The 26840-nt window shown below is 40.2% G+C and overlaps 4 protein-coding genes and 1 pseudogene across 4 annotated transcripts; 1 reads left to right on the top strand and 4 right to left on the bottom strand.

Annotated features, from left to right (window-relative positions):
- Window positions 1–10267: 10267 nt before the first annotated feature.
- LOC118455609 (zona pellucida sperm-binding protein 3-like) lies at window positions 10268–12321 on the bottom strand (annotated as a pseudogene).
- A 648-nt stretch (window positions 12322–12969) lies between these two features.
- On the top strand, window positions 12970–14191 carry ufsp1 (UFM1-specific peptidase 1). Its single transcript, XM_006807343.3, has one exon. It carries the CDS (start codon window positions 13058–13060, stop codon window positions 13814–13816), a length of 759 nt encoding a protein of 252 aa, XP_006807406.2. The 5' UTR covers window positions 12970–13057; the 3' UTR covers window positions 13817–14191.
- Window positions 14192–14389: 198 nt separating this feature from the next.
- On the bottom strand, window positions 14390–16363 carry LOC102796626 (endonuclease domain-containing 1 protein-like). Its single transcript, XM_006807353.2, has 2 exons — window positions 16040–16363; window positions 14390–14971 (listed from the first exon to the last, which is right to left on the bottom strand). Exons 1-2 carry the CDS (start codon window positions 16361–16363, stop codon window positions 14390–14392), a joined length of 906 nt encoding a protein of 301 aa, XP_006807416.2.
- A 1508-nt stretch (window positions 16364–17871) lies between these two features.
- Window positions 17872–18876, bottom strand: LOC102796326 (endonuclease domain-containing 1 protein). Its single transcript, XM_006807352.3, has 2 exons — window positions 18586–18876; window positions 17872–18465 (listed from the first exon to the last, which is right to left on the bottom strand). Exons 1-2 carry the CDS (start codon window positions 18874–18876, stop codon window positions 17872–17874), a joined length of 885 nt encoding a protein of 294 aa, XP_006807415.3.
- Window positions 18877–21671: 2795 nt separating this feature from the next.
- si:dkey-85k7.11 (endonuclease domain-containing 1 protein) lies at window positions 21672–26671 on the bottom strand. Its single transcript, XM_006807351.2, has 3 exons — window positions 26581–26671; window positions 23576–23889; window positions 21672–22292 (listed from the first exon to the last, which is right to left on the bottom strand). The coding sequence occupies exons 1-3, from the start codon at window positions 26669–26671 to the stop codon at window positions 21672–21674; spliced, it is 1026 nt and encodes a 341-aa protein (XP_006807414.2).
- Between the last annotated feature and the right edge of the window lie 169 nt (window positions 26672–26840).

The following is a 26840-nucleotide window of genomic DNA, read 5'->3' as shown; positions in this document are numbered from 1 at the left end:
TACCCATTTTATCGCCCCATCTCTGAGCTACCGTACCTTCCTTAGCAACCTTAGACCAATAAAACCAGAACACATCAAATACATTTTTGCAACACTTTAAACATATCTAAGTGAGGAGGGGAAATGAATCAAGTTTGTGTTCTTTTTGGTTAGCAGGGATTTTTCCTTGAAACTCTCAGATGGATGACATTTTTGCCCAGTCGCGTTCTTGTTGTTGAATCATCAATACTGAACTTAACTGAGGCAAGTGAGGCCTGTAGTTCTTTAGACGTTGGTCTGGGTTCTTTTGTGATGTCCGGGATGTGTCATCGATGCACTCTTGAAGTATTTTTGGTACGCTGGGAAGTTTCACCGCTGTTCTGTGTTTTAGCCTTTTGTGGATGATGGCTCTCATTTTGGTTTTCTGGAGTACTGTTAATTAATGGTTAATCAAGGGGGACAATCACTTTTTTCACTCATGGTCAGTTGGTTTAAAAATGTTACATTTTTTGTTACATTTGTTTACATTTGACAACAGGGAGATTCCCTGTTATCTACAATTCTGTTGCCATCTTTTATATTTGGGGGTCAGTTTGACTCAAATATTATGCATTATTTATCCAAGAAGTTACCATAGCATGAAGAAGCATGAAACAAAACACATTTAGAAGGATTTTACTCATTATAAAGATAAAAAATAAGCAAAAAAACCATATAGAAAGTCAGTTTTGGCATTGTGTCAGACTGTTTAATAGTAGTGTTCTGTGGATATGAATGTAGATCTTTAAGACAGCCATCACCAAATGAACTTTATAATAGTTTTCCAGATGTGGTCTAGGTGTCCCTCATCTCTCACTATGAATTTCATTCACGTAAAGTGAATGCTTCTGAAGAATACTCCTTTCATTTAGATTTTCACAGTTCTGGTGCTTGCTGTATAGGAAAACTGGAAGCACCATGGCTCAGTGGGAGGACATTTTTCTTTTCCTTGATGCAAAAGATAAGAGTGACTTCATCAGGCAGTTTTCACTCTCCTCAACATGGTAATTCTTCGTATTCAACAGCTCCTCCTATAGCATGTGTCTAATACGTCACACATTGCAGTCACTTTGTCACTCTCTCTGGCTCTGCCTGTAATCAAAGCATATGGCTTGGGAGAGCACATGGAAGCCTGCAGAGACATGGTGAGTGGAAAGACTGACCTTCCCCTGTCAGCATTCCACAGCTTTCACCTTCTGACATGTACCCTCCTGTCCAAATGAGGAAACCACTGAAACTTTCAAGTGGGGCACAACCAAGTCTTTCCTACTGTTTCCATAAATGTGCCTATTTCAGCCTTGTTATCTCTACTTTTCATGATGCTGCTATTTATCTTGTATCTCGGAGATGGTTGATAGCTATGCTGAGAGTGGTCAAAGGAGCTTTCAAAGAAAAGCGTCTGGACTTCTTTAAGTTGCTTGAAGACGTTTCACCTCTCATCCGAGAAGCTTCTTCAGTTCTAAGGTCAAATGGTGGGGAGTCCCAGATTTAAACCCAGTGGGAGTTTCCCCCCAAAGAGGGACAAATGGACCCCCTGATGATCCTCTAATCACATGAGCCAAGGTGTGAAAACGGGTGTGGGTCACAATCAGCCAGAGTTTCAGGTGAGCTCATTGTGAAACCTTACCCCACCTTATCATGCGATTTCCTGAGGTCAGATGGCCCAGGATGTGAGTAGGCATCCCCAGACGCCTTAACGCCCACTCACATTTGACCTTAGAACTGAAGAAGCTTCTCGGATGAGAGGTGAAACGTCTTCAAGCAACTTAAAGAAGTCCAGACGCTTTTCTTTGAAAGCTCCTTTGACTTCGATGACCTGGATGACTGAGAACCTTCACAGACATATGCTGAGAGTGAAATATTTTTTTTGCAATTTTTGAAGGTAATGTAGCTGCTACGAGTTGAGTGACAGGAGGGACAACACTAATGCTCTCATTCTTATAAGATGAGGATCTCTCACAGTTAACATCTGCAACATTAGGCACATTCTTCTGTCAGTTTCATTATCCAATAGCATCTAGAAAACTGGAAGGTTTTCTATCAATGTGAGAGTATGACGGGAGTAAGCATGCACGCATGAAAGAATAGCACAGAAGCCTGTTGTGCAAGCTTTTAGATAATTTCTTCTCGTGTATGATATTTAAACGATCACCTGCCAACATCAGAACAAATTTTACATCGAAACAGTTTGACACAGATAAAACTTATTGAATGGATCTTCCCTCCACTGTGTTTGGCAACTCATTACTGGTTCTATTACTACGAGATTCATTAGGTCAAGCACTTGTTATACTTTGTTTACAGAATCAAGGCAGCTCTTTAGGAAGGCATGGTCTCACTGTGCACATCTTGTAACCTCCAAATTGGTAGACAATGTAGTACATAGCTCACAGGAAAGTATAACTTTCAACACCCCCAACTTCCCACAACCAGTGACATGCATCTTCAAATGTTACAACTTGCACTCATTCAGGAGGAAATTCTGAATGTCCTTCACGTCACTGTAAAAACAAATAAACACACATAGAAAAATAAAGAACAGACTTAAATGCTGAAATGGCATTTAAGTGGTTTTGGTGTCTTCGTATAGTTCTTTGTACAAGTTCTAGCTTTACATTCAGCAGGTTGTCCTTACTGTGATGAGTGGGAGACTCTTAGCTGCCATTTTCAACTTGATGATTCTCAATGGAGAACTTTTGCTCTTTCCACCCAAGAAGCCTCGCCTCGTCTCGTGGAACTAGAAATGCTTTGGAACTTTATAAATGATTTCCCTTTTGGTATAATAAAATTCTCAATTTTCTTGGTTTTTGAGACAGCTTAATTTTTTTACTATGTTTAAAACTAGTTCTGTTTAATCAAGTGCACAATGAGCTTAGTGTTATTTTGTGATTTAAGCTACTTATTGCTTTACAAAGTCTGTTAGCATGTGTTAACCTGAACTTACATTAAATATGCAAAGAATTTACAAAGATTTGGTGCATTTCTCCCTCCAGTAGAGTTCAGAGACTAGATAAAAAATAGTCAACTGTACCAACCATCACAAACCTCTAAAAATTGGAAAATAAAATCCCTATGAACAGTGTTAATCTTGAACATTACTTAATCTGTGGAAGGTAAGTAAAATTAGTTCTGAATGGTGCAGTCGAGCCACTCAGAAATTACTCGACTGCACCATTCACAACAAATTTTACTTAAGATACTATTATGCTGCTGCAGGAATACCATTTAAAAATCACAACACATTCAAATTAATTAAGTTCTAACCCCACCATGACCACAACCTATTTACAGTTTCACTGAACTACATACAAAAACATAAATCAAAACTGACCCAGGCACATGGAAGAGCAATCTCATCCATCATCTAAATAAAGCATCTGCTACAGGAAGATGAAGGCTATTTAAAGGAAAGTGTGAGTGTTGGAGTTCATTCACGATATTCTTAGAATAGTTTTCATTCAATATGACTTCCTCATGAGACAACGAAACAATCACAAGTAGGACAAACATTAGGAACCAGAATGGCGTTACTAATTCTGTGCACAATAATGAATTTAATCAGTTTTATTTACTAAATAAGATCAAATTGATATTATGTCATGTAAAAGCTCAATGCAGGTCTGTTAAAAATGTTATGCAGCACTCATTCTCTGCACTTCAGTCAGGGGTATTTATGTCCAGTGCCCTCGTGCTGACAGTCCCTTTGGAGCCAGAGTATAGGAAATATATTGAAATTTCCTGGAAGTCCCTTCTGTGTGTCATAAAGGTAAAGGGTGTCCTTCAGGGGCCACATGAAAAAGCTCCATCAGACAGGAAGTAAAGGTATGTTTGCATATGTATTATCGTAAGCTAACAATGCAATGTAAAGTGACACATACAGCTTTACTCACAAATACTTGGAAACCCTGATAAGTCACCAAGTTTACATACCCCCACGCTTACCGTTTCAAAATCCTATGTAAGTTGCACGTATAACACAGACACACACACACCGACACACAGAGAAGTTAATAACCAGATATTAACTATGACCAGAGATTCACTACAACAGTCATGATTGTCCTGATGTCAGTAAATAAAAAAAAGAATATTAAAAAAAGTTACTCAATTCACTTTTAATCAAAAGACAAGAAAAACAACTGGAACATTTCTGCATTTGTTCCTTTCCTAAACATGCAACATCTAAAACACCAGCTGGAGGACAAGTATGAACTTAAAACAACTTGATTCAATGTATTTCAGGTATTTTTGCAAGTTCATAGATATAACTCTAGACCCAGATTCTGAGGCAGCTTTAATTGTACATGTCAATGCGGTGCTAAACTGAAGCCAGTGCTGACAACTGTGCTGCACTGTTTGCTCAAAGGGCTGTTTGCTTATGTCTGGGCCAACATGAGAGAGAGAGAGGAGAGGGAGACAAGGTACGTGCTGCGAGCCATGCTTCATGATCAGAGCAGAGGATTGGGGTGGGAGGTGAGGGATGTGTGGGGAGTGCGGGGGCAGGGGTGTCCAGTCTCAGTGACTCCTGGTTTGGAATGGGACACAGTTATTGAATTTAGGATGACTTGGAGGAGGGGAGATGTAAAGTTGGGATGAACCCAATTGCACATTCCTTGTGCCATGACGAGGGGTGAGGCCAACATGCTGGAGAAGCTGCACCGTACTTTATAGGAGACAGCCAAAGAGCACAGCTGTTAGCTTGTGTGTGTCTGTGTGTGTGTGTGTTTGTGTGTTTCACTTTCTATCTAGGTTTTTGGCTTGGAGCCAGCTAGGTCTACTCCTCTGGCGCGCCACAAGACAGGAAACTGACATAAAAGAACGGGGAAACTCAGCGACACAGGAGCCGAGACAGGAGCCAAGACAGTGGTCACTGACAAAGTCAGAAGTTATTGTTTCAGGTTACAGGCATATACTGTGACAAGAACTGTATGTTATTAAAGTTACTGTGATTCCATTGTAATGGCCACAAGCTTGGAAAGAGTCCCGGGACAGGGATTTCATCAGTGAAACCGATGCCTTGACCTAATGCTGTCATTTAACCTCCAGTGGAACTCCATGCTAGTAAACAAGCAACACTGTGATCACTTACAGATATTCATTTGTACTGAATGCTCCTCCTGCAAATAAAGGGGGATACCTGTAAAGGGAGCATTTGACCTACTAGCTAGAATTGGGCTATCAGGATAAGCTTGTGTGAACACCTGTGCTTCTAGCAATCTAGAAACCATCAGCTAATCTACTGAGCCTCCTCTAGATGCAAAGACCAGTTTTATTGTTCCAGTATAGCCAGAGTGGACAATTAATATATACTTCAAGGTATCCAGTCCAGAAGGCTGCTCATGAATGCAGACACACTTTTTAAAAAGCTAATTAAAAGCTCTTATGCTGAATGCATACAATCCAGTATCAAGAAAGCTGCAATCCTTAATCTGAGGAAGAGATTGGCAACTATCATTTCAGATGTGATGCAACATCACGAGTGACCTAAACTGCATTCCTTACTCTGTAACTAACTCTGTGTTTTAGCTCCTCAGATTTTCCCTATTATCTTTTGTATAATTCTTTGAAAGCATAACCAATTATTTTCCTTACATTTAGTCCTCTTCCTGTTGCCCATCTGCCCTCTTTGGTATTTCTTCTGACCTAACTGCCCCTAGTCACACTCCCTCTTATCTATTGGCCACTCATCACTTGTCATTTCCACTTAATGCCCTTTTCCCTCCTCCCTGCCATTTCACTGACTCGCTGGCCCTCTATGGCCTGAGATTTAGGTTTAACATTCCACCTCAGCCTCTCTCTTTCATTTACATTCTTCACTGTGCTGCTGTTCAATGAGCACACGTTTAACTTTGACTCTTAGTTTTTCTGGTAAAGCCAGCAGTCCCCAACCTTTTTTGCGCCACAGACCGATTTAATGTCAGACAATATTTTCACGGACCGGCCTTTAAGGTGTCGCGGATAAATACAACAAAATAAAATGATACGACCGAGACAGAAACTGTGGTATTTTGTAAATATAGTCATAAACGTAAATTCACTGTGTAATTGTGTAACTTTATTAGCAGCGTCCTCCTGAAATATGCCAACAATATTGAGAGTAACATCCTCCTGTCTGCCCCTTAATGCTTTCTGGTCGCTATGGCAACACGAAAATATTTCTTTCAAAATAAGACACACGACTACAACACGGGAAAAGACCCAGGGAAACTGAGTTAACGATAAAAACCCTGAAAAAAAAACCCCCTAAAAACCCTAATTTTCACACCCGAACCTCAACCCTTGCGGTCCAGTACCAAACGACTCACAGACCTGGTACCGGTCCATGGCCCGGGGGTTGGGGACCACTGGGTTAGACCACACATTTTGACTTACAACACCATAAGCCTAAAACCATCCAACTTTAATTGATAACCTCATGGCTCTCGGATACAATAGTTTAAAGACGCCAACATTTTCCAAAACAAAGCACTCCCTTAATTTTGCTTACCACCTATCCAGGCCAGTGAACAACGCTGTAGCCCTCATTTCTTATTAGGTCTTCGAACAGATTCGGTCAATACAGCTCATAAAATATCTGAGTGTATATTAAACTATAGCCCAGATTTTGTGATATCAGATAGCATAATGTCATCTGAGCTCAAAATAAACACAGGAAACTCTTCTCGTTCTACACAGGACCATCCACTGGATATGTGCAAATCTCATGATCATCAGGCAATGTATACAATACAATAACAAGCAGACAGTCTAGAAGCTGTCCATCTAAAGAAAGGATAACAGCCAGTACGGAACAATCAGAAAGCGCATCTTTGGCATAAGTGAGGGGAGTTTTAGAATATACATGCATTTGCTAACTAACTTATTTACTACATTAATTTAAATCCAGTAACCTACAGCAGAGGTTTCTAACCTTTGTCATCCAAGTTCCCTCACAGATGGACTTGAGTGGCCTTTTATCCTTAAAAAATATTATTTGATCTAATTTAAAATGCATTTTAAAACTCAATTTTAAACATGATCTTAGCCATTCATTGGTTTAATCTATAGATTTACTGCTATCTGTTACTTTCAGCTTTTTTTCCTACCTATTATGAATTCATTTGAGCCATTTTAAAGTCTGCCTCTCAGTACTAGTGTACTTCTGTGCCTGGTTGGGAATCGCTTCCCTCCACACAAAAAGATGCCTATCATTCTGGACATCACGCTGCTTTTGGACATTCAGGTCACTGTCTGGTTCATGTCTTCTCATCATACAAACAAAGACTGAAATCTGCTTAACCTGTGTATAAAACACTGATAAGATGGACCAACAAGGCAAAGAAGGAACTTCAAGTTTGCTTTGACTACACAGACTAGGTCATCTTTGATCCTGCAGCCACTGACCCCTATGAGGTGACTGACACTGTGACCTTACATATCAGCTTTCGTGAGGACGTGTGCATTCTCACTACAATGAGACGTGTCTACCACAGTGACAAGCTATGGTCTCCTGAGCTGAAGGTCATCCATGAGGTCAAGGAAGAGGCCCACAGAAGACAATGCAATCTGAGCAGCTACGCAAAGCTCCTGTGCCGAGCCATAAAACTGGAAAACAGCTAGACTGAAGCATTTTTGACAACTGGTCAAAACTGTCCTTTTCTAACATTTAAATTAGTCACTGACCTCAGAGTGTTTTACGACAGGTTTGATATGTCCATTCAAAGATGAAGATGCAGCAAACATTAAGCTGTAACACACTTTCAAACATCTGGAGTCTCTAACAGACTCAATTAGCACAGCTGCCCTCCACATCTGCTTCCTCTTTACAGTATTTTTACCCCATACATGACTCTGTACAGCTTCTGAAGTTGACCAGTGACAACGTGTCTTTCAACGAGACAGCGTATAGTAAGATGACATCAAAGAACAAATGAGAGACTAGTTAGAGAAATAATAAGAAAGATGCCAGAGAGAGTTCAGACTGTGATGATGAAAATAGTCATGCCAGTTATTGACTTTCAAGCTCGTTAGAATGGTCTCTGTTTTATATGGTGTTTACACGTGTTTGCCAAAGTTTTAATAAATCGCTGCACCTATTTCCCATTTTCCTAGCTAAACATAAAAAGAGGGGTTGCTCAACACTTTTGCACAGTGCTGTAGACCAGGTGTGTCCAACTCCAGGCCTCGAGGGCTGGTGTCCTGCAGGTTTTAGATATCACCCTGGGTCAACACACCTGAATCAAATGATCAGTTCATTGCCAGGCCTCTGGAGAACTTCAAGACATGTTGAGGAGGTAATTTAGCCATTTAGATAAGCTGTGCTGGATCAAGGATACATCTAAAACCTGCAGGACACCAGCCCGTGAGGCCTGGAGTTTGACACCTGTGTTGTAGACCATCTGGAGATTTAGTGGACTTAATTTGAGGAAGTTAAAGTTAACTTTGAAAATCAACTATTAACAGTTACAAACATAAAAAAAATCTACAATACTGCCCTAAAGAGCCTCATTTCAAGTATTGCATTCACAAAATTATTCCTTTACAAAATAATAACATTGCTCTGAGATCTGTGACACAAGTTAAGTTATTCTGCATGAGAGAAAGGAGAAAACATCCCTGGTCCACAACCTCCCTTTGTCAATTTTATTACATTAATATAATAGATTATATTCAGGGATAGAACCAGGTGTAGTGTTGCAGTGATAAGATCACACAGCGCACTGTGGTTTCCCATTTGGTCCTTAATGTTTCTTTTTACAGGACTAGATTAGTGTTTCCACTGCATATGGCATGTAATGAATCACTAATCACGCCTTTAAAAGTTTGTTGATTTTGCCCCAAAATATGGATTTAATTGTTCCCATCCCACCCCCACATGCTGTACTTGTATTGTGCTTTATTAAATAGCTCAGTGTAGAGCTGTTGCAATCAGTGTCTCCAGCTCATCTCAGCAGGGCACTGAACATGCCAACTGACATTGTGAATACCATTATGGCAGGGTTGTCCAACTCCAGGACTCGAGGGCTGGTGTCCTGCAGGTTTTAGATGTGTCCTTGATCCATCACAGCGGATTTAAGTGGCTAAATTACCTCCTCAACATGTCATGAAGTTCTCCAGAGGCCTGGTAATGAACTAATCATTTGATTCAGGTATGTTGACCCAGGGTGATATCTAAAACCTGCAGGACACTGCCCCTCGAGGCCTGGAGTTGGACACCCCTGTATTACGGTATTTTGTGAGAGAAGAAGCAAGAAGTGCTTGCCTCTGCTCCTCACATAGATAAGATTTGTTAATTTGTCTATTTTCAGGGGAAAAAAATAGATTATTGATGGTTATAGAAAACACAGCTCCAAAAAGACTGCTCTAGGTATACAATTTACAATTAAATGAATTAAGTCATAGGAAAACCACTTTATTATCAGTGTTATTCATTGTTCAGCTCCTCAAGTTTGTCTCAAGAATCCCTGTACCTACCTAATTGTGCAGCTAAAAAAAGGGGTTTTCAGTGACTGACAGAGACGTGAACAGGGCCAACTGTCTTGTCAGCTTTGTCCTTCGTTTCTGTCAAAAACATGTACAGTTCTTGGAGACATGAACTTATTTACATTAATCTGAAGGTTAAAAATGTCAGCTTAATGTCTAAATAGGCACAATGGCAAATATTGTAAGCAATCCTAATAGATTGGCTCTAGTGAGAAACATGCATCACTTTCCATACAGTCTGAAATGGAATCACACTAATGAATGTTTGGATATTTCTTGTGACTGCCTTTAAAGCAATTACACAAACTGAATGTTTCAGAAAGCAAACCGGCCTCATACGTTACATCACCTGATGTACAGTCTAAAGTCATACTCACCACATCTTTCTCCATCACTGTTGTCTGAATGAAGCTGTGAAAGAAATTAAGGTAAAGGGACCTGTCTAAATGCTGTCACTTTAACAAATTCCTGAACACACCAATAGTACAGATACTATATTACATTTAGAACAACTGGTAAAAATAACCTCAACAATTGTGTAGATTGTGTTTGTAAAGGGATGTCCAACCTGTCTCCAGCTGAGTCGTGTGTCACCAGCAGACAGGTTAGAGCAGCATTCACACAGCTCACTGTCTCCCTCTGTCGTATGCTGGCTGAACAAAAGACACATGCTGACCTTTAGATGTGAAACTACACCTTTAAAAGTACATCTCTCATCAGTGGATGTGACCTGAGATGAAACTGAAACTGACAAGTATGAAGATATGAAACAGAAATGTTTAAAATTTTAGAAGCCTAAACTGAAGGTGGGCCTGTGAAAGAAGCAGGTTTTTTCAAGCTTGCTATGTAAGCTTCGTTTCAAAGTGGCCATAAGATGGCAGCTGATGAACATCTTTAAACAGAAACATTAATTAAGCACACTAGTCCAATATTTAATTCAACAATATTACAGTTCTTCCCTAACGTTTTCTACACAGACAGTAATTTAACCTTTTTTGTAATTTAACCTCTGTACACCACCTCAGTGGATTTTGAATCAAACACTAAAGATGTGACTGAAGTGCAGACTTTCAATTTTACTGGGTTTAACAAAAACATCACATTACCCATTTAGAAATAACAATTTTAATACACAGTCCTCTATTTTCAGAGGCTCAAAAATAATTGGAAACTGACCGACAGTTTCAAGACCACTGATGATGGGTTCTATACTTTGGGATTTTTATTCACATATTAAATATAAACCTTATATTTAAATCTATGTTAGTTTGTACTGTTAATGTTCAGCCTCTGATGCGGGCTTGTGTATAAAAATCGCTGGAAATATACATCTTTATAAAACTCTTTGAAGTGCAGAAAGTCTGCACTTCAGTCAAATATTGACTGACTAAATCCACCATGGTGTTGTACAGACACAAAAAAATACAAAAACTGCCAATTGTCCAACAAATTATAGAACGAGATGAGTTAAAGTCATTTATGTGAAATGCTTGACAAACAACAGATTACACATTAGGTTCTGTTCAATTAGATATTGTTACCTGCTCCTCAGACTTGCCAAATGGTAAGCTTGGATACTTGGATACTACTATGGTAGGATGTAGATGGAGAGTCTGGCAGTAAACTGTCCATAAGACATGTGTAATGCAGGAGGACTGTATCAAACTTGTGTTTCGTGTTCTATTCACAAATGACTACAACTGTATTGACTTTTTTCTTATAGTCAAAAGAAAATACTCACCCCTGATTTGTGATAAACTTGTAGCCTTGCAAGGAGAGAGGGTCAGGCTTCAGTGTAGCTACGCAAGAGTCGACATATACAGTGACAGGAGGGTGCATCAGGGCCTCTACTGGCTTCTAAAAGCACCGCTTCCCCCTGCTGATACACTGTGGAACTACACTGAGTGGTGCACACATCTGTGGAACAACAGATGTTTTCTTTCCAGTGCCTACTTCATTTAGACTCCACATACAAACAATATCTCCAAACTAGAGAATGAATAAGACTTCAGTTTAACCTGCCAAGATATGAAGGGAGAAGTGCTGCAGTCCAAAGACACTGACCGTGGATGTCATTGGTACCCAGGTTAGGCTTAGTGGTTCTCGACTTACTTTTTGCTTTTTGTATTCACACAAAAATTACACACAGGTTATGCCAGTGTTTGTCATCATATAAACACACAGGTGTTAAACTCAGTTTAATCTGGACAAGTTTCTTGTTACTGTTAACCGCTTGAACCCTGCACTGTTGGTTTTCTATTCTAATCATTCAGCTTTTACTTTTACTCCACTAAAGTGACCAGCTTCGCCTATTTTGCCAGTGATACAATTTGTACCGTTAGCCAACAATCAAATATATAATATATATATTCTGCCATTTAAACTGTTTACAATTTAACTACTAGCTGTAGTAACATAATTCATCAATTATGTGAATACTCCTAAAAAAACACATTTAACACTATACAATAACACATTACATTATTCATACTTTTAGCGAGCCGTATGATTTGCCCCCTTTCCCCCGTTTATTTATCAATTATAGTAATTTATCTTCCTTTTAGATGCCATTTTCTACCTTTTATCGGTTACGTTGAATTCAAACTTGCTCTTTTAATCCTTTAAGTGTACCAGCTGAGCTTATTTTCTTACACTGGACTCAGTCCCACATTCTCGTGGCCCTGCAGAGATAACCATTTCAGCTTCAGACACCGCTTCCTTTGGTCTGCAGGAGGTTTCCTGGGACAAGTTTTCTCCAAGTTGAAAACACTGGGAACTGAACGGGATACGTCTGTCCTGGGAAAACTGATGCTTCTCGGCTATTCTCACTTTGTTTTGCATTTGAAGTGCTTTAAAGAGTTTCTACATTTTTTGGGGGGGGGCGGGGCAAAACACAGATATACCAAAACTGCGAAAATGTAGGCGACACCGGTGTATTTTCCCTGGGTAGCCATTGCCAAAGAGAAAACCCAAGGCCTGAGTAATTAACGTGGTTGTACACAGGTGTACTGCGCCGTGCTCTCGCGCGCTGGACCGTGGATTCTACTTTCAAAGACTGTGGGGGGAAACACACTCCCTGTTATTAATTCTGTTTGTTCAGAAACATTTTTATTCACGCTATACTTAACAAAAAACAGTTGCCACATTAAGCAATTTTGTTTTGGTGACCTTTTTTTCCCTTGTCAACACACTGCATCCTAATTCTATTTTATCAGCACACATATCTATGTGGAAATATTCATTTCAAGATAACAATATTTTCGCACACTCGAATATTTGTTTGTTTAGTAGTAGTAGTAGTAGTAGTCGTACAGTAATTTCACTTTCAAACGACTGAAACCGGTGACTTTTTGTGTTTAGAAACAAAATGAAACGAAAAGACCGAAAGGCTCTTGAGGGCATAACTGTGAGTGGAACCAATGTCAAGACGGAACTCAGTTACTCCTCTTAGTGTTCCGTAGGGATAGTTATTGTAGCTGTACTTAGTAAGCGTCGGATGTTTTGAAACTGCTGACGAGTGTTTGAATGTTATATTATGTGTTTGTAAAAAATAAAAAAGGAAAGAAAAGAGAAAAACATGGATAAAAAGTCCGTACCAGCGCCGTCAGAGGAGGAGATTGACTGGGGAGGAAGTGGAGCAGGAGGGAGCAAAAATTTACAAAAGGACAAAACTTTATTGAAGAATGTGCACACTGGTCTTCCTAATCCACCTTCGGGTGCTATAAAATGTTCTCTAATAAAAGGAGACTATCTCTACTTCCACTATGGATGCGACGGACAGGATGACAGAGGCTGGGGATGTGGCTACAGGACCGTTCAAACGCTGTCTTCGTGGATTTGTCATAACTGCTCTCCGCCTAAGAACCACTGCAGGCCGGTACCAAGCCTCTCCGAAATCCAGCAAGCGTTGGTAACAATGGGGGACAAAAGCGACTCATTTTCAGGCTCCAGGGAGTGGATAGGAACATTTGAATGCTCTCTAGTCCTCGACCATTTCTACGATGTTCCTTGCAAAGTGGTGCATGTCAGAGGCGGAGGGGCCGAGCTGGAGCATGTCGCAGTGGCTGAGCTCCATCAGCACTTTGAGAAGCATAACTCTCCAGTGATGATGGGAGGAGACAGAGACAACTCCTCAAAGGGGGTATTGGGGGTGTGGACCGGGGATAAGGGGAGCTATTTGCTGGTTCTCGACCCGCATTACTATGGATGTGAGCTGGACAGGACAGAGCTGCAGAGGAGAGGGTGGGTGGCATGGAAAAGAGTATCATCTCTGGATCAATCTTCATTTTATAATCTGTGTCTGCCACAGACTGCAAGACTGCTAAATGTGTTTTAGACATTCAGTATGGTTGTTTCAAAATGAGCTGCAGTGCCATCCTGTGGTTAAACTCATTAAAGCTCTTGAAGAGCAGCAGTAACAATCGAATATGTTGGTTTTTGTTTTCTTTTTTTATTATAAATTTGAGGATCAGTTAATTTCTTGGTCAAAACAGTGTGTTTGGCTTCTCAAATGTCTTCATTTTGTGTTTTTGTGAAAAATATTTTTCAATATTCTGCAGGCCTACATAGACCCTTGACAGCTGCTCATTTTTATTTCACATTTTGTGCACAAGATCATTTACTAAAAATGCACGTGTCTCCTGATCATGCTGGATACACAACACCATCATAAACTGAGGAAAATCTTGTGATCACCTACACATGATATGTGCTGGACAATGCTTCAATATGCACTGAGAGAGAGAGATCTGTACGCATGTAAACATATTAAATGAGACAAGCTTCATTTAGGCTCACTCAATTCTCAGTTTTATTCCTTGCATCATATAATTTATTTGACATGACATCTGGGTTCCATTTATTTCTTGAGCTACATTTCTGCCAAGAGATCAAAAGATCACCTTTTATATCATTTATCTGATACACAATCTTTATAGAAAATCTGGAAGTTCTTGTCCACATCCATCCTCCCCTTGAGGAATTTCTCTAGGTTTTTGAGAGGAACCTCCACCATTTGGTTGTTGACACGATCATTTAGCCCGTATGCACCAAAGACAGGGAACTTATAGCGCACAAAGTACGGCGCATTTTGGTCGAACTCGGTGCAGCAGTAGGCCGACCACATGTACTCGGGCACAGCTACCCGTTCCTGGTTGTTGCGACGGATCGTGTGTCCAGAAGTGGTGACCCCGGTGATCACAAAGGCTTTGCCGCGGCAGTAGTTGTTGAGGCGCTTTCGGACGATGTCTCGGTGTTCCGCCCAAGGACCCATGTTGAACTCCCTGATTTGAGGCACCACGTTCGTCAAGGTGTAGGTGGACGCTTTGTCTAGAGGGTCAGCCTGATGCTCATCGGGATTTAGTTGGCCGCGTTCATACTGAACCACATCGGCGTAGTCCTCCAGGACTGCCTGGGAGTCCTCAAAGTTCATGTGCATGTTTGCAGACTGGGGGAAGGGCTCCATGTTACTGCTGCTCTTGTCTGAGGCCAACTATGGAGAGAGAGAGAGAGAAAAGAAAAAGCAAAGTAGTTTTACTCACAGTTTGCACAATATTTTTTTTTCTGGGAATGGTGCAAAGACTCATGGGAATAGAGATGATATGATGGTATTGTTTGCTTGTGCGACTGTTTAAATAGACCAGTAGTTGTCCAGTAACTCAGTGGAAATGTGAATAAGCTCATATCTTGTCACACTTATACAAATATAGGAGACAAAATTCATGTATGTGGTATGTGGGCAAAGAGTTGAAGTTATACTTTTAAAAAGATAATCTGTTTATGAAGATTAACCCCAACCTGACACACCAGATGGCTGCCTCTCCCTTAGCCTGTTTCTGTCGGAGGTTTCTTCCTGCTAAAAGGGAGTTTTTTTTCTTCCCACTGGCTCCAAGTGCTTGCTCTTCGTCTGATTGTTGGTCTTTACCTTACAGTATAAAGCAGCTTAAGGCAACTGTTATTTTGATTTGGCTCTATATAAATAAAACTGAATTAAAATAGGAAGACAAAAACAGTATAACAGCATCCAAAGGGTTGAGAGTCAGCTACTAAAGCTTACAATAAGCACAGCCATGAACTGTAAACTCTGTTGTAGTTTACACAAAGCACCGTTAAAAGTTGACAAATCTAGCTGCCAGTGCTTTTCTGCAATTAAACAGCCACTTCTTACAGAAAAGAAACGAACTTTTGTCATTTTTAAAGAAAAATGCCAAATTTGCATAAATGGTAATGGCAACACTATCTCAGTGAAATAGCACACAGAGCTAATAAAGCAGCTTATCTCAGCTTTACATTGTTTCTATTACAGTAGCATAGTTGCTGCAGTTCTTTAGCTGCTTGTTAAGAAACATCAGGTGATATTGCCTTTACAAAAATGTCATGAAAATCTCCATTGAATGCATGTGAATAGATACAGAGTACTGTGAATATATGGTGTAAATAGTGTGAATAGTATTATGTCAGATATATAGCACACTGTATGGGCAAACATGCAAAATTGAGAATGAAATCAGGCTTCTGTTTTATTTGTTTCATCCTTGACTGAGCTCGCAAGCGCTCTCACCTGAGGCTCGAACATCCAAGGGAAATCCACCTTCTTCTCCCCGTCTGACTTCTTGAATGTATAGGCTGAGTAGATGGGGACGTGTTTGTGTGAGTCGTACAGGGTGACATAGCGGGGTTTGTCCTCATACTGCTGGCAGATCTTCTTAAAGGAGTTGCTGAGGTATCCTCGTGGTGGCGTTCCCATAAAGAGAGAGTCCTTGCAGCGCTCCGCATGGTTGAAGTCTCCTACCACTCCTGCCTGGGACACTTCAAGCAATCCACACATTAGGAAGATCATGGCAGCTGCCGTTGCTAAGGCACAATTTGTAAATGTAGGTATCATCACTGCAGCTTTTTTTTTCTCAGCAGCTCTCTTTTGTGTCTTTGTAGATGTGTCTTCTCCTGCTAATATGTCTCTAATTCACCTGTGACACACCACTGCAATCTACTACTGCCTAACAAGTACAGCCTCTGTCCCAGCTCTATCACACCCCACATTTCCCTTCATGCCTCACCTGCACGTCAAGCGAGCAATTCTCTCATTGTAAAGGCTTTTCCATATATTCAAATTCCCACGAGTGTCGTAGCAGTAGTTATCAGTCACTGACAGCATTTTATTACTGTAAAGTGCAGAGAACAAACGCCACTCACTTGAGACCTTCAATTCAAAAATAGCCTTTCTTCCATCGTCGGCCTTGTTGCAGTGAATGACATGAAGCTGAAGTTTAATGAAAGAGTAGAAATGGGAAACTCATGTTTTAAAGCCAGTTTTTGTTTTAAAGTGTAGAAGGAGACTTGCATTTAGATTTTTCATTTCAGCAGCAAATTAAAAAGCTCTATCCCATCATGAGCTGGTGCTGTAACTTAATATGCATATGACGTCTGATGACAGGTTTCAAATTGCCCACAATATGTCAAAAACAAAACTTCAGAGACAGTTTCATTCAGTGGTTTATTCCTGTGAAATATATGAGAAAGTTACATTTTGTTACATTGCAAGAGTGTTTAAAGTACAGTATGGCCCCTCCCCCACACCTTTCCAACACGTGAACAACCTACTAATGTAAATCCCCCCCTCCCCCCTCCTTGATAGCTGGCTATGCCTCTGCCTTCAAAGTAAAGGCTATGCAGAACAACAAAAAATACACGTGATATCCAGTGTCGGCAGATTTTATGACCCGCTTGGAAGCTTTTGTTTTACCTGATGTAACGTGTCATATAAATTACCATGCACAGTAGAAAAAGCACAGGTGTAGATAACAAAAGAAATTATGGTTGCAAATTTCATGGATACTGTTAGTGATAGCTCACTGTCACACTGTTATAATTTACCTGGATGTTTTGTTGGCACATGATGGCACCTCTTTTTACTTACAAACACCACAAAGATCAGTGACAAATTAAAGGACAAATTAGTAACCTGTATATCTCGTTTATGGTTTGGATTCATCTGTCCTCTTTGAAGGGGCACTGCAAGTTAAAAGAAACTTTTCATAGCCTTTGTTCTATGATTACAACATTTTATTCTGATGGGTGTGGTCTCCTCTATGATGGCAGTGCCCCAATCCAGAGGGCATGAGGATTACTGAATGGTTTGATGGGTATGAATTTAAAGCAGTTCATAGATTATGGCCTCTGTAACAACAGGATTAAAACCCAATTGAATAATCACAGGAGATAAATTATAAAAACACCAAATAATAAAGGGAATAAAAAAGATACAGGAACGTCTGTTGAGAGATTGATGTTCCAGAGATCAATGAGAAGGTACACTGGCACTCTTCTGGTAGGACTACTTTTTTTTGTCTTTCTTTAATTTGTCAAATGTTAAAATATCTCTAAATATTTTCCCTATGCAGTTTTCTCAGGTGCTTGTATGGAACAGTCGCCCACAAAGATCTGAAAGTTCTGGCTTACAAATTCTGTCTTCTTGAGAAACTCCTCCAGCTTCTGGACGGAGACTTCCACCATGTCATTGTTCTCATCCTCGTTGAGGCCATAGTAAGCAAAAGATGGGAATTTAAAACGGTTCATAAAAGGTGTGTTGTGGTCATAGTCAACACAGCAATATGCTGACCACAGGTAGGTGGGGACTGCAATGCGGTTCATGTTTTCCCGGCGGATCATCTTGCCAGAGGTGGTGACCCCGGTGACAATGTGAGCCGTTCCACGACAGTAGTTGTTAAGCCTTTTGCGGATCATGTGTTCCTGTTTGTCCCAGATTAGGTTGTTGACTTCAGGCACCACGGGTACCACATTGGTGAGGGTGTAGGTAGCTGCTTTGTCGTCAGGCTCATTCTGATGCTCGTCCGGGTTGAGCGTGCCGCGCTCGTAAAGGATGGCATTTGTGTAATCGTCAAGAACAGCTTGGGCATCTTCAAAGTTCATGTGCACGTAACTCCGTGGAAAGGGCTGCATCTCGTCTGTTTCAGAGGACGTGGACAGCTGTGCAGAGAGACAGACCCACAGCAAATGAGAGCATGAGCATGACTGAATGTGATTACACGACTACGCAACAAATTCTTACGCACATTTCAAAGCAGTGAACTTTCTAGTTTTCTTTACCTGAGGTTCGTACATCCAAGGGACATCCATACATTTCTCCCCTTCTGAGCGTTTAAATATGTAGGCAGAGTAGATCGGTATATGGTCCACAGTGTTGTACAGAGTCACGTAGCGTGGCTTTTTGTTGTAGTACTGACAAATGAACTGGACGGAGTGGTGTTCCAGTCCTCTCGGTGGCGTTCCCATGTAGAGGAATTCTTTGCACTCTGGAGAAAGCTCTTTTTCCACTTTGCCTATTACTGCTAACATTATGCTGAAAAGTAGAAAAGCTGTCTGTGCCCAAGCTGCCATAGCTAGAAGGGATCCTAAAGCCACTCTGGTAACAAGTTAAAGCTGTTAAATAGTATGTTAGGTATATTTTTCAGCTCTGCTACAAATGACTGCGTGCGTCTTTATGCTCAGTAAAACAGCTCACACACATTTCCCACTCTGCTCTCTGTAATCTGGCCTCAGTATGCAAAGTAATGCCATCTTTATACCTTATCATATCCACCCACAGCTGGCGAAACAGGGACTATGGCCAATGGTGCCTCACACTGGTTAGTGTAATGTTATTTCTTTGAACACATCCTCCCAGATGGTCAAGCATTTATCAAAAACACAAAGCTATACTTGCAATTTTAAAGTGCCTTGGGTTTTTAAAGATCGTTGTGCGTCATTATGAACTTTACATTTGCTACCAATGAAGTGTATACTCAACTCTACTACTACTGATATCACTGACAAATGCAGAAAAAATACAAGTTAAGTATATTAGGGTTACATTAACATACATTTTTGTGTGTGTACACTCATGTTGTTAAAAACTCACCATCTGCCTGTTCTGCACAGCCTCATTTTTAACAGGCACAGTCCCGTGTATACAGTGAGTGTATCCTTACAGCCATCCTTTTTTTCAAAGTAGTAACTATTAATCGCTGCATGTGATGCCTTTAAGGTGTAAGGTTTGGGTTTTTTTTCTTTTTACAGAAACATGAGTTACACTCTCGCCTAAGGATGTAAATGCTGCAAGTACAGAATGCAGACTACTAAAATGGCTACAATTGCTATGACATGATCATGGCTGCATTCTATGTTATCAAGACTGTTGTGACTGTTGGTAGCTGTAGAATTCCCACAGAGCTGCATAAACTTGCTAACAGCTATCTCAGCCCCACAGTTGCCTCAAAAATAATAACTTGCAGCACAACAACAGGGTAGTAACATGAAAGAACTTTTATTTGCAAAATTAAGAGATTACTAAAATAAAATACAGAATAAAATACATTATAAATAAAATACAGAATGATTGTGCCACAAAAGAGGCATATCCTGAGATATCATTAAAACCAGCTTATTTGTGTCCTCTGTAATGGACATTTGTTTTTGGTCTATATCTTTTGACTCATTTGATGATGTACTAAATAGAGGAAATCCTGGGCTTTCCATTGATATCTCATGTGTTTGGGCGGCCCCTTTTAGCTCCAAAGAGGAAGGAAATTACAAAAAGGTTCAATGCCTCAGTTCTCAGGAAGATATAACAAAATCAAATACGTGATTGTGACCAAATGCATATTTTCAACACTTTCCAGACATAGAAGCACTCATTTTTTCCAGCAGCAATATGTGACATGCTGTTTTCTATCTACTGGTCATCCTGTGAAATGCAAAATAATGAAACATTTTTGGATAAAGACAGAATATAAGTTAAAGATACTCGTGGTTGCTCAGTTCTTATATATGGCTATCATTTTCTTTCCATGGAGAAATTTCTGAAAATTGTATTTTACTATATAAATAAGTGCACATTTGAGCTTTATTTGTTCAGCATTACCATATACAGCACAGGTCAGTAACAGGCAAATTCTTCTCCGTCACCTAGATCAAAAATGAGGTAGAATATTTAAGCACAATGTTTTACATTTGGTTTGAACATCTGGACTCTGAAATTGAGCACTTTAGAGTTCATAATACAAATAGAGTCGAGGAGAACAATAGGTGGGATAAAGACAAAGATGTGGACAAATTACAAGTCAGGTCATTTTGGCTTGAATGTATTCAGTTTAAGTGCAGGAAATTTTAACAGCTATGGCGATTACCCCAGGAAGGATTTAATAAAGATGCTATTGGGTTCATAATTTTTTTTCCATAAAGGCAAGATTAATAAATTGTAACAGTTCAATGGCTCTATTCCTTCCTAACTGAATTATACTTTAATTTATTCAATAACATGTGAAGCAGGATTGCTCAACACTGTAAAGTTGGCTTAGTCCTGTTTTTGCAATAGATGCATTTCAACATTCCTGCATTACTCTGCATCCTGTTAAAAAGTCTATCACACCCCACATTTCCCTTCATGCCTCACCTGCACGTCAAGCACGTCACTTTTTTTCATGTGTGAAACCCTTTTTTTATTGCCAGTGTGTGAAACAGACTGCAATGTGACTTTAAAATTATACTGTTTGTTAATTTCTGTGTTGCCTCTAAGAGCCTATGAGTGACACAAGGACATGACCATTATGGTCACAATGCCTCTCCTCAGCTCCCAAAGATAGCACTGACCAGCTTTAGCTAAGTATAGCATACAAATGGACTCAAAATAGAAAACATGGCTTCAGACAGGGATTTGCAAGTGACCTTAGCAAGCAAGCAAATTAGCATTAGCCAGCGAGCTGCCAGTTTCTCCATAAAAGTAGGGTAAGCTAACACTAGCCAGAAGACCTTCTGGCTAGTGTTAGCTAATGGCTAGTTTTATCTAATAAAGCCTGTCTATCTGTAGACAAAAACAGCAGAGCAATCAGGACAGACTTCAAGTCAATTATAAAGTTTTTCTAAAACCAAATCATCTTTCTTAAAACACCTCTGGGTAGTTGTTTGGGCTTTTAATTTGATTCATTAATCGCTAAACATTAACTTTAACAAAATAATTGTCAGATTTTTTTAAGCGGTTAAAAGTGCTGCATAATATTTTTTAGAAAACATGTTTTCCTTTTATTCAGGTTTTCTCTGAGCTGGCTCATGTTAGCTAACACTAGCTTGGCTACTAACTGCAAGCTAGCTTTTGACAAAATACTGTTTTTCATAGAAGATCAACTATGAAAATTCCATCATACTAAAACATTGGTAAGGTCTCTCCTCTTCTTTAAGGGATTTTCTGCCACACATCCCTTGTAGAATATGGCCATGTCACTGTCTATGTCAGTCTGGCTCCTTAAGAATGTCTCCAGAGTCTTTAGAGGTACCTCGACTACACTAAATCCAGCCTGTTCATTCAGTGCATAGCCCCCGTAGCTAGGGAACATAAACCTCACTTCATATGGTGAGTTATGATCAAACTGTGGACAGCAGTATGCCAGCCATAAGTGTTTTGGAATGATGAGGCGGTCCCTGTTATTACGCTGAATGGCAGCCCCTGAAACAGTCACCCCTGTCACCACAAAAGATTTGCCGTGGCAGAAATTGTTGAGTCGTCGGCGAACGATGTCTAAGTACGGGTTCCAAGAGGTTTCCAGGAAATCTGTGATCAGTGGAACTACGTTGGTCAGGGTGTAAGTGGAGGATTTGTCATCTGGTTCTGCTTGGTGCAGGTCAGGGTTTAGTGGGCCACGTCGATATCCTATGGCATCTGTGTAGTCCTCTAAAACAAGCTGGCTGTCCTCGATCAGAGGGGGAGTCTTTTCACTCAGGGGAAGTGCCTTCATGTTACTACTCTCATCATTTGAAAGCAGCTGTAAGAAGAGGAAGTAAAAGAAACATGACATTTAGCAATTCTAAAGTCCTCAATCCACAGGCCAAGACACTTAAATAAGAGCAGTAAAGCCTGGAAGCATCTTAATCTAAGGCAGGTATTACACATCATATTTCACAGCCTGATTGTTTGTTCACATGACAGTTAAAAAATATAGGTGTCAGATTCTTAATCCTGTGTTGCCAGATTCAGGTCAGCTTAAAAAAAAGAGCCAGATCCAGGAGGTCAGATGTACCTTACCATAACCCAACCAACCCTACTCTGGATGCTGAAACTGAACACACACACACCTCTCACACTAAAATATAATTGGAAAGCAGGTTGGCAGGGATACCAAAGTAATTATGGTTTATAATGACTCACATCAAATGAGCTAGAAAAAATAACTTGCCTTAAGTGTGCTATGGATGAATACAGTGAATGTGCTACAGAAGAAATGTTGATTAATTATTGTCTTTTTGTCTGAAGCTAGACATTGATTTTAAAGATGTTATAACATTAATATCAATGTTTTCTTTCACTAAAGTGATGAATAAGCATATGTATCAACATTCCAAGCTAGTCTTTTAAGCTAGCTTATTAAATCATCATGATCGAGCGATTATTTCAACAGTACAATGCTGTCAAAGCTTAAAACACTCAGAATATTGAGATATGTGCTTATTCAGACTTAGTGAAAACAGATGAAATACGGTGATTTATGTGAAATCAATATGTAGCAAGGAGCAACAATTAGTCAAATTCAGCTCCAGAAGGTATTTCTTTTAGCCTTGAGTCCAAGGCTGAACCAGAGCCAGAATACGCCCAGCTGTAGCACTTGAGGCAATTTATTTCTTCTGGCCCATTTGATATGAGTCATTATAAACCAAACCTACTTTGGTAACTTAAGAGGCTCCGTTAATCAGCTTTCTTAGAATACATATTTAGCAACACAAACAAGCTTCAACTTTAACTTCATCTTTCAAACTGCCAAACTGTGTCTTTAAAATAGAAGTGTGTTTGGGGGCATGTCTGGGTGATTAACAGCTTATACTGTCCTGTCGGGTCTTTGGTAACAAGCACCAGACTGATTTGAAGTAAAATTAACTCATGTAAACTAAAGTAACTGTCTGGGAAAAAAAATATAAAAATTCTAGTACCTGGTATATGCACTGTTCTTGTATAAATTATATTTTTTAAACAAAGTGTTATCATGCCCCAAAACATGTAACATCTCTTCAAAAAGTTGTAAGTTATAGCTACTGTGCTGCTCTGAGGCTCTACCTGAGGCTCATACATCCAGGGGGTGTCCATCCTCCTCTTCCCGTCAGACTTCTTAAAGACGTAGGCTGAGTAGAGGGGGAGATGGCGACTGCTGTCATACAGTGTGGCGTAGCGAAGTTTGTCTGCATATTTCTGGCAGATCCACTTGAGGCTTGTTCCTCTGATCCCTGCAGGCGGGGTCTGCATGTAGAAGAATTGGCTGCACTCTTTGAAGCTCTTGGACACGGTGGCGCTCACCAGGTGGGACGCCATCAGCAGGGTGATGGGGAATAAAGACGTGAAAAACAGATGCATCCTCACACAGCTGGAGTTGCCTGAAGAAAATATAACTGGGTTATTTCTTTATCGGGTCTGACATGTTTGCTATGGCTGTTGCGCACCAATAAAAGACCGAGAGACTCAGACTCCATACTCCGGTTCGGCTTAACGTGTCATCCTGTATCAGCATTTCCTTCAGCAGGCTAGTACAATGACAGCTGGACAGAGACGTTCTATGCAAAGCAGCAGTGGCTCAGGTTGGCCTGGTTGGCTGGATACCTCACTTATCTGGTTTAGTCATGCAAGTCTGCACAGCCATTTGTCAGACTGCATTCGTTTTCTACTTTTCTAAAAATTACATCACCGTGTTCACTCTATAGGCTAGGCTTCCTACACCCGTGGGTTGTTGTAACTTTATATTTTCTATATTTCATGCAGCACATGGTCTTATCAGTATGCACTATGCAAAAATGTAAACTCCAAAGATACTGGACACCTTGGATGGATGATATGGATGTTGTACAATATAAAACGTTGGGGTGTTGTACATGTAACTCAAAGTAGGACACAATGATTTACAAGTTACTTCCTCTTGAGTTTGCAACTAGTCATAGTAATGGACGTATATGTGACTTCTCTGACTTTATTTTATAATTTGTGTTATTGCAGTTAGTTTCTAAATTAGGATTCCTTAATATTAGAAATTTCCATTATAATGCTCCTGCACTGGTCGTCTCCTGTGCCCTAACACTTCTCTGAATCAAGGATGGGCTGGATTCATTTGAGCTCCTGAAGTCAAGTTCTTCTGTCAGTATTTAAGGACCAGCTCCAGCACCAGATTGTCGTTTTCACTAGAGTGGTGATCCATCTCCTTGATGACTTTTGTGCCTGCATTCTCCAGGCACTGATGTCCTCTTTTTCTCAAACTGTGACTCTCATGTGGCGGAAGAACAAACCATCTGCAAGATGCAATCACATGTCACCGTCAAGCTGGTCCATGCTTTCAGGAAATCCTTGCTTAAACACTCACCTCAGCAGCTCACTCTCCTGCCCATCCTCCAACAGTTAGGAAAGCCTGCAGAGATCGGATCAGTGGCCCTACCCATGGTAAGCATCTTCACCACCTTCTGACACCTTTCATAAACAGCTCAGCATCAGATTCTGTCTGGACTGACTTTCTTTTCCTCTGTCCTAGGGTAATTCTACCAAGTAGCCGGCTCCATTCCCGTGGATCCTCAGTTCCTCTGTTTTTGATCAATGCTCTACAACATTAAAGCCACTTAACAGTCAAATACTCACTTTTGGGTCTTGCTTCAGAGTCTGTTGGTAATGGCTTTAAAAGCCTTGACAAAAATCTCAGTAGCCAACAAACATAAAAACTCAATTTAATGTTTTGAAGTAAAAATTAATTCCTGGACTGTTAAAGACAACGGATTATATTTTACAGTGTTCTGTCTTCTGAGATTAAACAGTATGTCTACATTAAATATACATATGCAGCATGTGAGGTGATGTAAAAGTGTAAATAAGACAACAAAATATCTAAATAACAATTGAATCACTTCCTGTCTGTAAAAAAAATCCGAAGAATGAAATAATGTAATGTTTGGTTAGTAAAAATATCACTTTACATTGTACCACTCTTACTTCCAGCTAATGTAACAATAACCTTTCCAGAAATGCTGAAATGGTCCAACTGAGAATAATAAACTCAGCCGGCTTCTTCCTGCACCTTTCATTCACAGCATCTCAAACAGTGCTGCTGGCTGTGTGCCACGCGCCCCACTTTCCTGCTTCACTAGCCAAGCTGAACGCTGCAAGAACAGCACCTGGGACCAGGCTAGCTGGACATGGCTTTGATGTGATCGCTGTGAAGCATAAGTGAGCCCATGTAACTGACATGAACATCTGGCAGCCTTCACAAAATCCTCCATAGGGGGAAACTCCAGAGGTGTTAGTGCGGTTGCAGAGAACTGGGTACGCCTGAACCCAGACATGAGCTATCATTCTGCATGAATCCAGTGTGGAATTCATAGGACGATGTAAAACCATGACAAACTGGGACATGACCTGAAGACCAGAAAGACTTTAAGAATTAACTCTATCAAGACTGGTGAAATAAAAGGTTGGGCACTTCAAAAAACAATTAGGTTTCTGCACACAGTTTGAGCAGAGGTTCAATAATGTGGTGGTAGTATAACTAAATTCCTCTGCTTAATCAAAGCCTTCAGAAACTTTAAGAAAAGGTTGAGAGGCAAACAATATACCACCATCTACAGCTGCAACATCCCCTACCAGCTGACTGGTAGAGGGTCCACTGTCTCTGTCAAGGGGGCAACATGTTTTCCCAAACTGATGGTGTTATTAACCATCTGAGCATTGTCCAATATGTGCTTCATTTGATTAACATTGAGTTGAAAACTATTTACTTTGCAATATATGGCATATTGGAATAAAATATTAGAGAGAATCCACCTCAAGAAAAGCTGATATTGTTTCAGTTTGTTCTTTAAACAAACTGAAGGTAATCCACATTCCATATTGAAATTTGCAACTAAGTGTTTTGATGACACTGTATGGAAAATATTTAATGTAATGAAATTAGTCATCTTCAACCTCTTCTCTTTCCGCTGTCATACAACAATTAGAAGTTGTACGATTTTTTTGTGCAAAATTATCATACATACTGTTGTACCTATTATTCGTTTTTAGCTTTTAATAAACTACATTTCTGAAATTTACTTTACCAGCAACTGAAGAGGGCAGGACTGCTACTTTCATCTTCATTAATCCCCAATTAAACCATCCGGTTGTGTGCACACTTGTGCTGCTGTGCATTCAACAGCACCCTCTAACGACTAACTCCCACAACTACCGCCAGAAAAGCATTGCGCATGCTCAGTAAGTGTTTGCTGCCAGCACTGCGAGGCATACAATTCACTGTTGAAACAATATTTAACTGTGCTTTTACGCTCAACGCTACTGACAGCAGCGTTTGTGAATGCAA

Source organism: Neolamprologus brichardi, chromosome 3 (genome assembly GCF_056152115.1).
Source record: "Neolamprologus brichardi isolate AB-2024 chromosome 3, ASM5615211v1, whole genome shotgun sequence".
Taxonomy (NCBI): domain Eukaryota; kingdom Metazoa; phylum Chordata; class Actinopteri; order Cichliformes; family Cichlidae; genus Neolamprologus; species Neolamprologus brichardi.
The sequence above is the reverse complement of the archived record's forward strand: the minus strand, read 5'-3'. Positions and strand labels throughout refer to the sequence as shown.